We start from the raw sequence: 17061 nt of genomic DNA, 5'->3' as shown, positions 1-17061 counted from the left end.
CTCTGCCCTTTTTGTGTGGCTTTGCCACTAACTGGGTGACTTGGGTCAAAGTTTTTCTTCAAGCTGTTCTGAAAATTTAATACAGGCATACCTTGTTTTATTGCACTTCACGTTACTGTGCTTCACAGATATTGTGTTTTTTACACATTGAAGCTTTGTGGCAACCCTTTGTTGAACAAGTCTATCAGCACTAATCTTCTAACAGCATTTGTTCACTTCATGTCTGTGTCATGCACTGGTAATTCTCACAACATTTTGAACTTTTTCATTATTATAATACTTGTTATGGTGATCTGGGGTCAGTGATCTTTAACGTGACAATTGTAATTGTTTTGGGGCACCACGAACCATGCCCATATAAGATGGCAAACGTAATGGATAGATGGTGCATGTGTCTGACTGCTCCACTGACTGGCTGTTCCCCAGCACTCCCCTCCTTGGCCCTCTCTAATCCCTAAGACACAGTAATATTGAAATTAGGCCAATTAGTAGCCCCATAATGACCTCTAAGTGTTCAAATGAAAGGAAGAGTCGCACGTCTCTCACTTTAATTCAAAACCTAGAAATGATCAAGCTTAGTGAGGAAAACATGTCAAAAGCTGAGACAGGCTGAAAGCTTGGCCTCTTTTGCCAAACAGTTGGCCAAGTTGTGGATGCAAAGGAAAAGTTCTTGAAGGAAATTAAAGTGCTACTCCGGTGAACACACGAGTGATAAGAAAGAGAAACAGCCTTACTGCTGATATGGAGAAAGTTTTAGTGGTCTGGATAGAAGATCAAATCAGCCATAACATTCCCTTAAGGCAAAGCCTAATTCCAAGGAAGGCCCTGACTCTTTTCAATTCTGTGAAGGCTGAGAGAGGTGAGGAAGCTACAGAAGAAACGTTTGAAGCCAGTGGAGGCTGGTTCATGAGTTTTAAGGAAAGAAGCTGCCTCCATAACATCAAAGTCCAAGGTGAAGCAGCAAGTGCTGGTGTAGAAGCTGCAGTAAGTTATCAGAAGATCCAGCTAAGATACTTCATGAAGGTAGCTGGCTACACTAAACAACAGATTTTTCAACATAGATGAAACAGTCTTATATTGGGAGAAGGTGCCAGCTAAAACTTTCATAGTGGCCCAGGAGTCAATGCCTGCCTTCAAAGTTTCAAATGACAGGCTGACTCTCCTGTTAGGGGCTAATGCAGCTGGTGACTTTAAGTTGAAGGCAATGCTCATTTACCTTTCCCAAAGCTCTAGGGCCCTTAAGAATTCTGCTGAATCTATTCTGCCTGCGCTCTCTAAATGGAACAACAAAGCCTAGATGACAACGCATCTTTTTACAACATAGCTTATGGAATACACACCCACAGTTGAGACTTACAGCTCAGAAGAAAAGTTTCCATTTAAAATATTACCACTTATTGACAATGCACCCAGTCACCCAAGATCTCTGATGGAGATGTCCAATTAGATACATGTTGTTTTCATGCCTGCTAACACAACAACCATTCTGCAGCCCACGGATCAAGGAGTCATTTCGACTTTTAAGTCTTAGTATTTAAGAAATACATTTCGTAGGACTATAGCTGCCTTAGATAGTGATTTCTCTTATGGAATCCGGGCAAAGAAAATGAAAACCTTGTGGAAAGCATGCAACATTCTAGATGTCATTAAGAACATTCGAGATTCATGGGAAGAGATCAAAACACTTACATTAACAGGAGTTTGGAAGAAGTTGATTCCAACCCTCATGGATGATTCTGAGGTGTTCAGGACTTCAGTGGAGGATGTAACTGCAGATGTGATGGAAATAGCAAGAGAACTAGAAATAGAAGTGGAGCCTGAAGATGTGGCTGAGTTGCTGCAATCTCAGGATGAAACTTGAACGGATGAGAAGTCGCTTCTTATAGATTAGCAGAGAAAGTGGTTTCTTGAGATGGAATCTACTCCTAGTGAAGACAGTTGAAATGACAACAAAGGATTTAGAATACGATATACACTTAGTTGATACAGCAACGGCCGGGTTTGAGAGAATTGAGAAATCATGATTTCTCTACAGAGAAATCATTCGTGAAAGGAAGTGTCAATCGATGCAACAAACTTTACTGTCGTCTTATTTTAAGAAATTGGCCACAGCCACCCTATCGTTCAGCAACCACCATCCTCATCAGTCAGCAGCATCAATAGCGATGCAAGACCCTCCACCAGCAAAAAGATGACGACCCTTTGAGGGCTCAAATGATGGTTAGCATATTTCAGCAATAAAGTATTTTTAAATTAAGGTATTTACATTTTTTAAACATAATGTTATTACACACTTAATAGACTACAGTATAGTGTAAACATAACTTTTATATGCACTGGGAAATAAAAAATTTGTGTGACTTTATTGCGGTGGTCAGGAACTGAACAACAGTATCTCTACGGTATGCCTGTACGTATATTAAGTTCCTTTCAAAACAGTAGTTGCTCAATAAAGGATTATTATAATTTTAAAAATGTATTACACTATAACCAGCTTGACTTACCGTTGCCCTCCCACGTCATATATCTTTACCTTTCTCAGATTGAAAGTATTATCGCATAAAGGGTTCAAGTCTACTACTGTGGGGCCTTGGGCATGTTACTTAGCTTCTCTGCAGCTCAGTTTCATATCTGTAAAATGGAAATAATACCTCCCTCACTCAGTTGCAAAATGAAATCTGGTAATATAGATAAGACGCTCAGCACAGTGCCTGGCATATAGAGTGACAATCACTATATTTGTGCCTTTGTTCACGTTAGTCTTCTTAGAATACTGCTTCTCCTCTTCTTCATTTTGCAAAATTCCAGAAGAAAGACCTGGTTGAAACTTCATTTCTTCCTCGTGGATTCATGTTTCCTCAATTGTGTTCCACTGCATTCAGGTCTATTATTACAGTTTATTGCATGATACATATTTGATTTACCACTTTCCCTGCTTGACTCCTTATCCTGGTATTGATTTTACCTTTCCTTTCTCCCAATGTTCCTCTAATACTTCCTCTCAACCACCTGATCCCTTACTGTAACACATGACTTTGTGTCTTTCCTTCTGCCAGGAATGGCTTTTCCCCATTTTTCTTTGCTACTGGAATCTTACTCATCCATCAAGGACCAACTCTATGAATCCTTCTCTGTCTCCTCCAAGTTAGAATTACTTTTTTCAACTAGCTTCAGTAACGCTGTTTATTTCTCTGTTAGGAAACTTAGCATTATAACATTTTAATTATATGCACATATCTTTCCCATTAGACTGTGAGCTCTTGGAGGGAAGGATAATGTCTTATTCATATTTGTTTCCCTCAGTACCTAATATTGTGCTCAAAATATAGGAGTAATTCATCAAATTTTTGTTGTATTTGTACTACTTAAATGTACTAAATAGCATCGCCTAAACCAATAGGTCAGACATATGACGGAAGGTGACACTTCTGGATCAGCAGTACCTTCTGTAAAGCTCATGGGCTGCTGAATGGTTTCCAAGAACCAGATGAATAAGTGGTTTAAAATGTATCACAATATCTATCTGAAATAAAATATCCAGTCATGAACATAAGTATAAGCTAACATTTAATGACTAACGAAGTCCAGGAAGCGTAAAAGAAACCAGGTCATATGCAAGGGCAATAGATCAGTGAAACTACGAAAAAAACCTAATAAACTCTGGCTGTGATTTTTAGTCCCTGTGTATTATGAAGAATTCTTACTGAAATTTATGCTTGTGGAAAATTGGCCAGCCTCAGTGTCAGCATGGTTGGGTCAGGGACATTTCCTGTTATCAATAGGAAGCTGCTATACAATTAAATGGATTAATGATGCAGTGAACTGAATTAGTTGTTTTCTTACAGCCAAGTAATTGAACTCGTTGTGCATTCTACATATTTTTAGTTGTACAAGCATGATCTTTGAATCTATCATGTAAGAAGATGCTTGGGCTGCTTTAGCCTACTGATTCGAGAAGCAGTAAAAGGAACTGGGTTTAGTTAGGAAGGCAGTAAAGTAACATCAATAAAATGGTGCAGGGGATGCACATCTGACACACTCAGTAGGTTTATGGAGACAATGATTTTTGAGAACAATTTGCAAATCTGGTCTAATTCAGTTAGTACTATAATAATCTACCTTAAAATATGGTGGAACATTCAGTTGTATACTCACTGCATTTGGTTCTAGTCTATGGAACATTATAATACTTACTATCAGCGGTGTGCTGGTAAACCGGATCTCTGTTCTGTTTTCTTTTTGTTTTTTAAAGCCCTGCTTATTAGTGTTTTCCTATTTCTATGGTGTAAGTACTCCCATTATGGGCTGGTTTTAAGCTACCAAGTTTAACAAATGCCCTCAAAGTTTCTGAATCTCTGACAATCAGCTCTTAGGAGATGGTACACCATTGCAAGTTATCACAAACAGTGGAGGAGAGCCTGTTAAAGTTTTAAAATTATGCAGTCTTAGGACTAGAAGTATCCAAAATATTCTAGTCCTACTGCTAACTTTTCAGAAGAAGAAAATTGACACTAAGGAGAAGTAACATCCTAAAAGTCATGCAGGCCATTACTAGCAAACTTGGGATTGGAATCAAAGTGTCTGGACTCCCCATGCAGTATTCTATGCAAAAGCCTTTATATAGGGAGTAGAGAAAAAAGTAGTCATTGGATATAAATAGAAATATTACTGTATAATCTTGCATTGGGATGTGGATTGGGACAGGATGAGTGACGGGGGCTGTGAACGAGAAGTTCCCTCAGAGCTGTTTCAAGCCGTGTTGAGAATCACTTAGGAAACCGTGAAGTTTTTAATCTTGGTTTGTTAAATGGGCAGGCCACTTAACCTTTGGGGGCTTAGGTTTTATGATTTTTTTAAGTGACAGTTTTTGATATTAGTATGTCTTAAACTCTAGTGTTTGTTACATAATCTAGGGTACTTATTAAAAATCATTCCAGGCAGGGCAAATTTTGAGATTGTATACAGGCCATACTTTAAAAAACAATAATTTAGATCCTCTTTAAAGACCCTTTTCGATCTAAAATGGTTTACCTGTTTACTCGCAGCCAGGAAACATTTCTAGAGTGGTAGCTCCTTAAAGTAGTTCTTCCATTAGCTGCATCAAAGTCACATGAGGAGGGCTTCCCTGGTGGCGCAGTGGTTGAGAGTCTGCCTGCTGATGCAGGGGACACGGGTTCGTGCCCCTGTCCGGGAAGATCCCACATACCACGGAGCAGCTGGGCCCGTGAGCCGTGGCCGTTGAGCCTGCGTGTCCGGAGCCTGTGCTCCACAACAGGAGAGGCCACAGCGGTGAGAGGCCCGCGTACCGCAAAAAAAAAACCAAAAAAAGTCACGTGAGGAGCTTTTTAAAATTTCTGATCACCCAAGGTCCCACCAGAGACCTGTGAAGTAAGAACTGAGGGAGAAGAGGGCTGAAAAATTGGGTATTTTTCTAGAAGTTGCCTGTTTGATTTTGATTCCCAATTAGAGTTAGGAACTTCAGCCGTTTCTAGCCTAGAGACTGCTGTGTAAGGTAAGAAAGCAGTAATTAGTTGTTAACTACTGACCCATACAGTAGGGGCTATGTACAAAGACTTTATCCAATAGCTTCTCAAGTAGGGGATGAGAAGAAGCAGGTGGGCTCTAGGGTACTGTCTGAGGGTCAACTGGAAAATGTCCTTGTAGTACTTAGCAATGCAAGGACAAAGTATGGAGGGGACCAAGGTGGGCCTAAAATAAAGCACTGATGGTAAGTCAGCAAATCACAGGTTTGAACTTTGCATGTCTGTATCAACAGCACCCAATTATGGAAATCCAATGCTTGAGACCTGCTATTTAGAACATATTAAGATGAGCATGGTTCTTGCCCTTCTCTTCCCTGTATTTTTAAAAAGACTTGTCAAACAACAGCAACAACAACAACTAGTGAACCCCAAATTGTTTTTACCCTTTAGAAATGCCATTACACCTCTTCAAATATAAAGTTTTAGGAATTACGACCTGGCTGTTGGGCACACTCAGTTTTAAAAAGGTAATGCTTTGACAATGGTTGCTATTTGATCACAAAGTAGAGGGGTCCTTTCTAACTACTATAATTGCATTGTTATAATGAAGACTAAAGAAAACACAAAAAGCCTTTTGGGCTGGCAGAGAAGAGTTTTAAGAAGAAAAGCACTTGGCCATTTAATCCCATGTTCTCTACAAAGTTTCCCAAATCCTCAGTCTACTGACATTCCGAGAGCATCCATCCCATGCTTGTTAACCATCCACGCAGCAGAGCTTTGAATCAGAATTACATGTTTTCTCATATTCCTACACAGGTCCACCAGTTCTAATAAAAGGTTGGAAAATAATCTCAGATTTGTATACTGATTTTCACATACCCATTTAATTAAATCTGCATTCTTAAAGCATGTTCTGAGTGAACAGTGTCTGTGATTACATATTTGCAAAAAGAAGGAATTACATTTGTTGCTTGCAGATTCACAATGTAGATGAGAAGTCCTGAAGAAAATGAAACTTGTTTAACGTTTCTCAAATTTACTGGTTACAGAGAATTTTGCTTTTGTTTAAACTCATGGGAAATGCTGACCTAGATAAATTAAGAGGGCAGTAGAGAAAAACTTCCTTAGAGGTGTCAAAAAATTGTTCCTACTTGGTCAGTGAGTAAATGATTATATAAGCTTAAGACATGTTCACCAGGCCATATAATTTTATTGGAGAGGTTATATGATTTACACAGTTGATTGTCTATTTGATTCAGAGGGGGACTAAATTCTGTATAAAGCATATCATTTCCAAGAAACATCATTTTTTTTAACCTTTGTATTTTGTAATAATTTCAGATTTATAGAAAAGTTGTAAAAAATGTACAATGGATTTCTATATATTCTTCTCTCAAATTCCCCAAAATGTTAACGGTTCACATTTTAAAAATCATTCTCCCTTTCTCTCTATATGTGTGTGAATATACAAACACACACATATGTATATGTACATTTTTTTCCCTGAACCATTTGAGAGCAAGTTGCTGACATGATGCTCCTTTACCTCCAAAGACTTGTGTGTATTGCTAAAAACAAGGATATCCCTTTATATAACCACAGTACAAATATCAAAAAATTAACATTGATTTAATACTATTATCCAGTCTACAGACCTTACTTGAATTTTACCTGTCTCAATAATGTCCTTTTCTGGGACTTTCCTGGTGGTGCAGAGGTTAAGAATCCGCTTGCCAATTCAGGGGACACAGGTTTGAGCCCGGGTCCGGGAAGATTCCCACATGCCGTGGAGCAACTAAGCCTGTGTGCCACAACTACTGAGGCTGCGCTCTGGAGCCCGCGAGCCACAACTACTGAAGCCCGTGCGCCTAGAGCCCGTGCTCCGCAACAAGAGAAGCCACCACAATGAGTAGCCCGCCCACTGCGATGAGAAGCCTGCGCACTGAAACGAAGAGTAGCCTCTGCTCGCCGCAACTAGAGAAAGACTGCGCGTAGTAACAAAGACCCAATGCAGCCAAAAAAAAAAAAAAAGTCCTTTTCTAACAAACAAAGTTTTGTTTTGTTTTTTCCTGGCCCAGGATCCAGTCTGGAATCACTTGTTGCATTTAATTATGTCTCTTTCACCTCCTTTAATTTAGAGCAGTTCCTCAGTCTTTGAGCTCATGACGCTATCATTTTTGAAGAACACAGGCCATTTTGAACAGTGTCCCTCCATTGGATTGTCTAATGTTTCCTCATGACTAGATTCAAGTCATACATTTTCAAGAATGTGTGCTCTTTTCAGGAGAGACACATGATGGCTATTTGTTCCACTACTAGTAAGGTTAACTTTTGATCACTTAAAGTGATATCTGCCAGGTTTCTCTACCATAAAGTTACAATTTTTCTTTTCATGTAATATCTTATAGGCTTCGAGATTATGTAAATATTCAGTTTTTCATTAAACTTTCACCTACGAGTTTTAGCATCTGTCACCCTAAATAAAGAGGTAAATTGAGGCAAGCTCAAATTACCAGAAATATTGGTGCCATTTTTCCATTTGCTCATTTTATTCTCTGTGTCTGATTTTGGTAATTATTGCAATATTTCACTTTATTATTAATTATTATTATATTATTATATGATTGGTGATCTTTGTTGCTACTACTATGACTATGACTCACTAAACCTCAGATGATGGTTAGCATTTTTTAACAATAAAGTATTTTGTAATTAAAATATGTACATTGTTTTTTAAAGACAATGTTATTGCACAGTTAATAGACTACAGTATATTGTAAACATAACTTTTACATGCATGGGAAACTGAAAAATTCATGTTACTTACTTAATTGTGATATTCACTTTATTGTGGTAGCCTGGAATTGAACCTGCAGTGTCTCTGAGATGTTCCTGCATGGTAGTTTCCAGATGGTGATTTCTAAATGCAGTATTCCTTTTACTTTAACTGTCATTCTATTGTAAGGAAGACCCTTCTCTTCTGCTGTTGATTCATTTATCTCTATCTGTATGGACTTGTGGTTTCTTGTTTCATTCTGTGGGTTATAATTTATTACTATAATTATTTGTTTTGACACTCAATTATCTCAGATTGGCTGGTGGGATACCCCTCAATCTGTGTCCTTTAGTCATATCCCCATCATTCTCTGAGCACGTCCTTACTATCTGGCAGAGCAAGGTATTCCAGGCTTATCTTGTGCTTTCCCTGCCCCAGCCCAGGAATCAGTTGTTTTTCTAAGAAGTCTGGGTGTGTTTGTTGGGTTTTTTTCTCTAAGTAGAAAATTTAGAAACCAGGATGTGTTAGGTATTCTCATTGTTATTGGGCTGTCACTGCTTCTAGACCCTCTTAGAGGACAGAACTAGTAAATACATGTATATGTGTATATGCATATCTGTATCTATAAATATTTATATTTTCTATTCATTTATATGTATGAAAAACCTATGAGTTCATACTGATGCTGCCAATTCCAGTCCTGGACCCATCATTTATAATTACTATCTTGAAACTGTGTCAAATCTCATAGACTTGAAGACATTAAATTCACCTGCTGTAGAATAGCAGCTACAAGATATTCTGGAACTGCGTAATTCCAGTCATCTACCCATTCACTTACTAAGTCACACCCTATGTGCTAGGACTTGGCTAGGAATATGGAAATGAAAAAGACTTTCTCCTTGTCCTCAAGCAGCTCAATCTACTAGAGACAGTTGAGGAAAAAATAATTACAATATAGTACAATAAGTTCTGTATTATTCACAGTGCTCTATGGAAACAGAGAGGAGGGCCCCCCAATCCAACCCGAGTAAACTGGGTTATTTCAAAGGACGTAAAAATAGGTTGCTTACAGTAGTTATTGGAAGAGTTCTTAGATTACTGAATTTGCATGAAATGAAGAGTGCACTTTGCTTCCAAGCAAAAGTACATTTTGTGGAGAGCTCTGATTTATCTAGAAGGGTTCTCTGCATCGATTGAATTCATCACAAAACTACTCAGCCCTGACAATACCTATGCAAATAAGTTCCAGGGGAATCACTGTTAGTTTGTGGGTCCAAAGGTTAGGTTTCACACTTTCTATTCTGCCCCTTCCTCTGACCATACAGGAAGGGAAAAATTTTGGACTTTTTCAAACTGCCTGTTATCCCAAATTAAATAAACTGACTTTGCCATTGTATCGATTGCCACCCTCTTGTGTAATAGTTTACACACACTGATTTTCTTTTATCTAAACTCAGTCTTGAACTAGAGAGAGTATGAAGGAAAGAAAAAGATTTGTGTGTGTGAGGGTATATATCTAGAAAGTAATGGCTAAAAAAAGAAATTGGGGTGGGGATAAAATATTAAGATAAAAATGAGAAAGGGATTTTATTATTTTTGTTGTATATATATGTATTCTTATCAAAATTTATCACTAGGTAAATTTACTTTCCCCCTTCTTTTCAAAAAATAAATGTGGACTATCTTGTGGTTTGAGTGCATCTCACCAGTTTCCTCCAGTTCCAAGTTGGTCACTCTAATATTGCTTATTTCACCAATTTAGAAATCCCAGACTAGAAAGTTGCTCAGTAATACGTGTAAGTAAAGATCACCAGCATCAGCAGGTTGATCTTGACATGACTTGCTGTCTCTCCTTCTGCTACAACATGATTCCTTAGTATAGCTGATACCATAGAAAAAAGTAGAACTGAGAAATGTATATACATTTTCATCACTATAGGAGCAAAGCCAAACACGACTGAAATGTTTATTTTTTATTAGGTGGCCTTAGATCATAGAAGATATAAAATCAGTTTAGTCATGAAATGCCTGTGATAAATAATAAACTTCAAATGTTAATAAAGATACTGAAGATTTTTCTGATACTTTCTTTTTAAAAAATGTAATTTTAGGTAACCATAAAGCTGAGGCAAGGGTAGTTTGGGTTCTTGGAAAGAATCCCCAGCCATCACTGGGTGCTGCCTCTGGGTGCAGAAGTACTTGTGTGTGGATCCAGTGGAAGGGGCCAGGCTTATGTCAAAGGTCCATGTGCTGACAGCAGCGGCAGCACCTGCAGAAAGCATGGGTCCTACACATATGGCATCATGTACCTCTTCCTCAAGTGCACGGAACCATAAGGACAGTGAGCCACCAGGTGGGGGCTTTAACACACGTAATGATTAGTGAAAGCTTCTTTGAAAGTGAGAATTTTTCATTACTTTATTAAATATTATATTCAATTCAAAGGCTTTGACCATCCATAATCATCATTGTATGTATACACACATACAATATGTATGTATATATGTAAAAAATACCCGTTCAACATGCTTTTAAAGGAATAACTGTGTTTTGAAGTCTATGCAACATGAAATATGATTTGATATAAAAAAACTAATCAGAAGCCTGAAAAACGATATGTTTTAATAAGAGCCTATTGCAGATTCTGGAATGATTGTGGCATGCATGTCCCTGGTCATGTTGGACTTCTCCTTCAGTTTTGACTGGAGTAATGTGTGTTCCACAACACCGATTCTAATGTCCATCTGAATAGTTTCTTGCTTCAGCTTCGTTAAGCTCTGTTTAATCTTCACCAAAGGAGCTGCAGAATGAAAATAACATGGAATAAAAATGTTCATTTGGAGTATCAGTGTATTACAGAATGGTATGACATTTTCCTCACTTTGTCTTAAGCCAAAAGTGGGGTTAAAAACACAGCCAACAATTTACTGACATTCACACAGTTTTGCTGTGGCATTTTAAACACCTGAGATTTCTAGGTTGGGAAATGATGCAGCATTTGAGGTACTGAGGCTGAACTTCCTTTCTTTTCTAGAGGAAGAGTTGCTAAAGGTGTGTTTAAGAATGTCTTCTATATATATATATATATATATATATATACACACACTTTTTTTTTTTTTTTTTTGTGCGGTACGCGGGCCTCTCACTGTTATGGCCTCTCCCGTTACGGAGCAACAGGCTCCGGACGCACAGGCTCAGCGTCCATGGCTCACGGGCCTAGCCGCTCTGTGGCATGAGGGATCTTCCCGGACTGGGGCACGAACCCATATCCCCTGCATCGGCAGGCGGACTCTCAACCACTGCGCTACCAGGGAAGCCCAAGAACGTCTTCAATATTTTTTAAGGGGCTAGTATATTTATCTAAAGGAAAAGGGGATACAATGGAAGAAAAAGAGAAGGAAGAACTACCTTTAAGACATAGCTAATGGCTCATTCAAACATTCTACAAACCCCCTATACATCACCTTCTGAAAGATCACTCAGTATATTCTGTTAGAACTCTAGAAAATCTTTCTAGAGCAACGAAGGGCCTTAGGCAATCACCACTGGGCCATGTCAAAGTAACTAGCTCACAACAGAGGATGATTACTGCAGGATTATTAATTCTTCTCTATTTGACCCTTGCCCAGTCTTTGACCTTTCCCCAGGGAAGAGGGGAAAAAAAGGTCATCACATCACCACCTTTGCGCTGTTTGGGCGTACACTTAGTGCTTTTTTTGTACATAAAATGGAATAATGAAGCTCATTTGATGAAAACAGAACAAAATATTATTTTTTTAAACTGGCATAACAAAGTGCATATTTAACTATCTCCTACTCTATTTCTGAATTAATACAGTTTGAATTTTTTTAAAAATCCTAAATGATAGTAAAAAAAATTATGACTCTTCTCAGTTCATTTATAAGGAAAACAGTATACTGATTATCAGACCTCATTTTTGCACCATGTACCTCCCCTTCAAACAAATTCATTTTAAAAAGCAGCCTTCCTATTTATTAATACCTCTTTAAAAAATAGATTTCTTAAAGATATATTCTTCTTTTGCTCATTTTCTTCTTAAAATGAGTGTGTACTTACCACCATCAGTCATACTGCTGCCTTTTTCTTCCATTTCTTGTTTTACCTTTTCTAGCTCTTCTGTAACCTTTCATTGAAAACAAAAGTTTTCATGAGCACTGTATTTTAATAAACTTTCAAAATTTTTGTATGATGTATTAAAAAATTAATTCAGATATAATACATACATAAAGGGATACAAAGATATTAGCAGTATTCTGGACATAATTTGAATAATAAAGTATGCAGACATGAAAAGCTTTTTATCTTCTGAGAGTGCTCCTATTGTTAAACTTCACCAAATTATTCTTTTATTGACTGTCTCAGGTTGTAACATGATAGAATAAAAACGATCTAGTTGTTTTTTTAGGCATCAAGCACTCAAGCTTTGCAGTTATCTCATAGCATCTACCATGCCAGTCTCTAATGATCAGTTATTAACTAAAACAGCACAAACATCCTAAAAAGATTTTAAATTTCTAGAAGTTTACTACATATCTTTAATATTACAGTTTTATAAGAGAATATGCCACCTTTTCCTCTACAGGACACTAAAAATAACGTTTATACCATATGGGTATATATAAAAATATTCTAACTGCTTTACTTTATCTAATCCATGAACTCCAAGAGGCACACTGGGCTGTTATATTGGCTCTAATCTGTACTCTATATCATACTCAAAATTATACTCCTATAGCCTCTATAAATTCCAAACTAGCATAAATGTAGGTAGAAAATATCTTTTAAAAATTGAAAAATTTTGATATGATCTAGAATGAAACCATAATCGTAACTTAGTAGGCTTTATTTTTATCATGCTGGTGAGTAAAAACTTCCTTGGGAATAAAGTGCTCATCCAAGTAAAAGCAAATTAACTTCTTTCAGGCACCTGAAATGTTACAACTGGGGATAACTACATACTCCAAAAGAACTAAATGGTTTCCTGGACTCCCTTCAAGTGTTAATTTACCTAACATAAGTGAGCACTTTACTTCTGTATAATGTTTTATCTGCCTAGAAGCACCACGGGGTTAGAGTCTAAATATTTCTAAAGTTATATTTTTAGTATTTTAAAATAACTATTTACTCTTCAAATAATCTCCATAAAAGAAGCTTAATTCTATTATACAGAAAAATTTGTGACAATTATACTTGATTGTATCCAAAGATAATCTTGGACTTTAGTCCCATATTGGCTACTGACCTTGTTGTAAGGTTTTTTTTCCTCTCAGCTCTTCAGTGAAAAATGGGAGTATATATTATTAATATACATATATAAATATACATGGGTAAGATCTAATATATAATATATATGTATTACTAATATAATTCATGTAGTATGTTATATGTTAGGTCTTACATCTCCTGCAAGATGATGAAAATAAATACACTATATGTAAATATTCCATAAGTTTTTAGAAGGGAAAGGGTTACAAGCCATTCCCAATTTGTGGACAGAGAAATACGCAGGATCACACACAAGTTACTAACAACAAGCACTAAAAACAAATCTTATATCTTAAAGACTAACATTAAAATTTATTATAAGATATTTAAGTCAATGCTTTACCTACTCTTCTATATATTAATTACAATTATGTTTTAAAAAAGATTAAGGAAGATTATAAATGTGCTAATATTATGAGCATGTGTTATGTTACATTTAGTAAAACAACTTCAGGCATTTTTGTGGAAACAAGTAGTATATAAATAGGTAATTGATTCACTGATAAGACAATTTAGGGATTTTCTCCTGAAGGAAAGGATTTAAGAGCCACAGGAGGCAATTACTAGAGGAAACAACCCACGGCAGTAGCAGATTAAACCATTCATGGCTCTGAACCATGGTACCCCGCTGACAGGTGAGAATCTGGCAGGAGCACACAGTATGTACCTCAGACAGGAGTCTGGTCCTTTCAGTTACTCCACCGTTTCCCTGCTGGTAACGCTCCCTTGCCTGAGGGAGAAAACATTTTGTTTAATGGCAAGTTCAAAACAGAAGCCCATGACTTAAATATGACCTCGTTGTGTTTGTAATTTTTGCATATCATTTTATGACAACGCCCCTCCTTGTTTGTGAATACTATTGTGAAAAGTGACATTTTAACGGTAGCTATTTTATGTCCCTCATAGGCACCATGTATTTAACAAGAGCACTATACAACGATGAACTACCTTAACCTTCATATAATAATTGTGTAACTCACAGGGGCATGGTTCACAATAAAAACTGTCCTCAGCCACTCCTAAACAGTTTAGACAACGGCTCTTGGTCGATCTAATCTGCGTGCTATGCAGAGAAAACATGTTCTAAAAAATAAATCATAATACAGCATCAGAGTCAGTAAGTAATAAGGATTAACAAACAGTATGACAATATGGAATATGTCCTTGGGAACGAACTTAATCAATTATTTAATATCAATGTTTGAGAGATACAGGGTGGCTTTAATCAGAGACTTTTTATAGCATTTTAGAAGTAAAAACATTTGCAAATAGACGTGTATATGTGTGAATAACTAATTAAACAAATAATAAAACAGTGAAGGTTACTTTCTGCTTGGTCTTTGAGAACTTCTGAAAGTATGGAAGTATCTCAAGTTTATTTCCATTTTTTTCTCCTTCTAACCTTGTCTGCTGAAAGAAAAAAATATGCCTTCAACTGACATTCGCAGTTGTTGAGGAAGACATTAGTCTTCCTCAACATCAGGGAAGAGGGGGCATAAATCCCAAAGGAAAGCCTTTAGATCCCTACTGTTGGAACAAAGCACTGCTGCTTTCAAAGGCTGAAGGTTTTATTTTATTTTGGTAGAATTTCTGAAACTTTGAAAAGATTAAAAAATTTGCTCATTTAATTAAACTGCTTGCCTTCGAACGTGTCTTGCTTTCATATTCCTTATTATGTGGTTGTAAGCCACAATGGCAAGGATGTCTTTTCTCCCTGACACATGTAAATGCATACTATTCCACTTCCTCCTACTCAGACAGTAAATTAACAGCAGACTTAGAAACAAAACCAGGTGTCCTGACACTCTGTTCCTGTTCTAAGCCATGTTTCTCAGCAATATGACTTCTTTTACTTAAATCAAATGAAGAAATACATTTAAAGACTTCTAGGAGATAATTTCTATCACATGTAAAATGGAGATGACAAGTTGTATTTGCTTCCTAAAGTGGGCAGAGAATCAATGTGCTGCTGTTTGTGAAAAGTATTTCATGATTCTCAAATGAAAGGTCCTGTGTCGGGACTTCCCTGGCGGTCCAGTGATTAAGATTCTGCCTTCCAGTGCAGGAGGCGCAGGTTCAATCCCTGGTCGGGGAAATCAGATCCCACATGCAGTGGGGTGAGGCCAAAAACTTAAAAAAAAAAAAAAAGTGCTGTGTCAAGTTTAGGGATTAGGGTCATTAATTGGAATGAACCCTGGATATCATTCCTCAGTTACCTCACTCAGCTGGGCTTGAGCTGCACGATATTCCTGAACCAAGTGCTCAAGCTGATTGTTGATGTACTTTTCCCGGCTGCCAATCTTCTCCAGAGTCCTGCTAATTTCACTATGAAGTTTGTCCAAAAGTCCCTAGAAATTTTAGTAGACAGAGAATTCACAAATATATTCTTCAAAAGTAGTTTTAAATGGGTTAAATCTCCCTCAATTCATCTCACAAATTCTCAACCACCAATGAAAAAGTAGTTTGAAATTTTCAGCAACAAAAAAGTCTGTAATGAAAATTATTTTAGTCACACTTTGCAGAATGTTAAAATAAAAAAGCACCTGGTAGTGTTAGTCAATTTATTTGTCCTTACGCAAATCTAAAATATATGTGAGTGGAATGTGCTTTATAGAAAGTCCACAATCAAAGTAGGTAAGGGAATAACACAATTTTCTTATAGCACAATTCAAAGATGACTGGAATATTCCAGTTGGAAGTAGATCATTAAACTTATAGCTCTAGGCTGGGACCCATAACTTCTTACTCCAGCTTTGCTTCTTTGTGGTGTTCTCCAAAAGTCCCTATTTCTGGCAGGGCAGCAAGCCTGGGAAGCTGTAGGTTCTAGGCGTTGCTGGGCTGATGCTGTTATCCCCTGAGATTCAGTGGGGAAAGAATGATGAAATGATTCTAATGTGCCTACCTATATATCTAGAGTATGTAATAATATACTAGGTATATATCATATTGCTTTTATACAGTTACCTTTCTTTAGTTGGTTTAAGTGTTAGGGCTGTTGAAACATAATATGGTACATTCAATCAGGAAACTCCTCAAGGGCAAGGATTGGGTCTTTTTTTCCTTTCATGTTCTCTCTTAATAGGTATTACACAGATGAGTAAATGTACTCATGTACTCATCTGAAGTAATTCACATACCTTGGTCTCCTTTAGAGCAGATTCAATTCCACTTTTGTGCTGGTGCATTTGGTCAACATGGATTCTCCAATCCTATAGGCATAAGAGCATACAGGAACAAGTAAAACATACTACATTTCCACTACTTTTTTGAAGTTGTATCCTTTATTTTAATTACTTTGGTTGCTGCCCTATTTCAGGTAGGAGAGTCCTATATATAGCTTGCAATCAGATTGTAAAGAAATGTGTGTAGAGCACTTTACGATAAAAGGTTCTAAATAAATCTAAATTATTTTATGTATTCACAGAGTGATGTCTCACAATTTGAATGTAAATTATCCCTGCACTGCTGGTGGTTAATAGTTATGACTACCCATCAAAATGAAAAAAATTCTA

At 37.1% G+C, this 17061-nt stretch overlaps 1 protein-coding gene across 1 annotated transcript in view; it reads right to left on the bottom strand.

Annotated features, from left to right (window-relative positions):
• Positions 1-10661: 10661 nt before the first annotated feature.
• IFT57 (intraflagellar transport 57) overlaps positions 10662-17061 on the bottom strand; it is a 60552-nt gene continuing 54152 nt past the window's right edge. The window contains exons 7-11 of the mRNA XM_004320564.4: positions 16687-16758; positions 15766-15897; positions 14217-14279; positions 12341-12407; positions 10662-11062 (exon numbers count right to left, since the gene is read on the bottom strand). Of these exons, the coding sequence (XP_004320612.1) occupies positions 10884-11062; positions 12341-12407; positions 14217-14279; positions 15766-15897; positions 16687-16758 (513 nt within the window). The 3' untranslated portion in view covers positions 10662-10883. The remainder of the gene's footprint in view (positions 11063-12340; positions 12408-14216; positions 14280-15765; positions 15898-16686; positions 16759-17061) is intronic.

This window comes from Tursiops truncatus, chromosome 4 (genome assembly GCF_011762595.2).
Source record: "Tursiops truncatus isolate mTurTru1 chromosome 4, mTurTru1.mat.Y, whole genome shotgun sequence".
NCBI lineage: Eukaryota > Metazoa > Chordata > Mammalia > Artiodactyla > Delphinidae > Tursiops > Tursiops truncatus.
The sequence above is the reverse complement of the archived record's forward strand: the minus strand, read 5'-3'. Positions and strand labels throughout refer to the sequence as shown.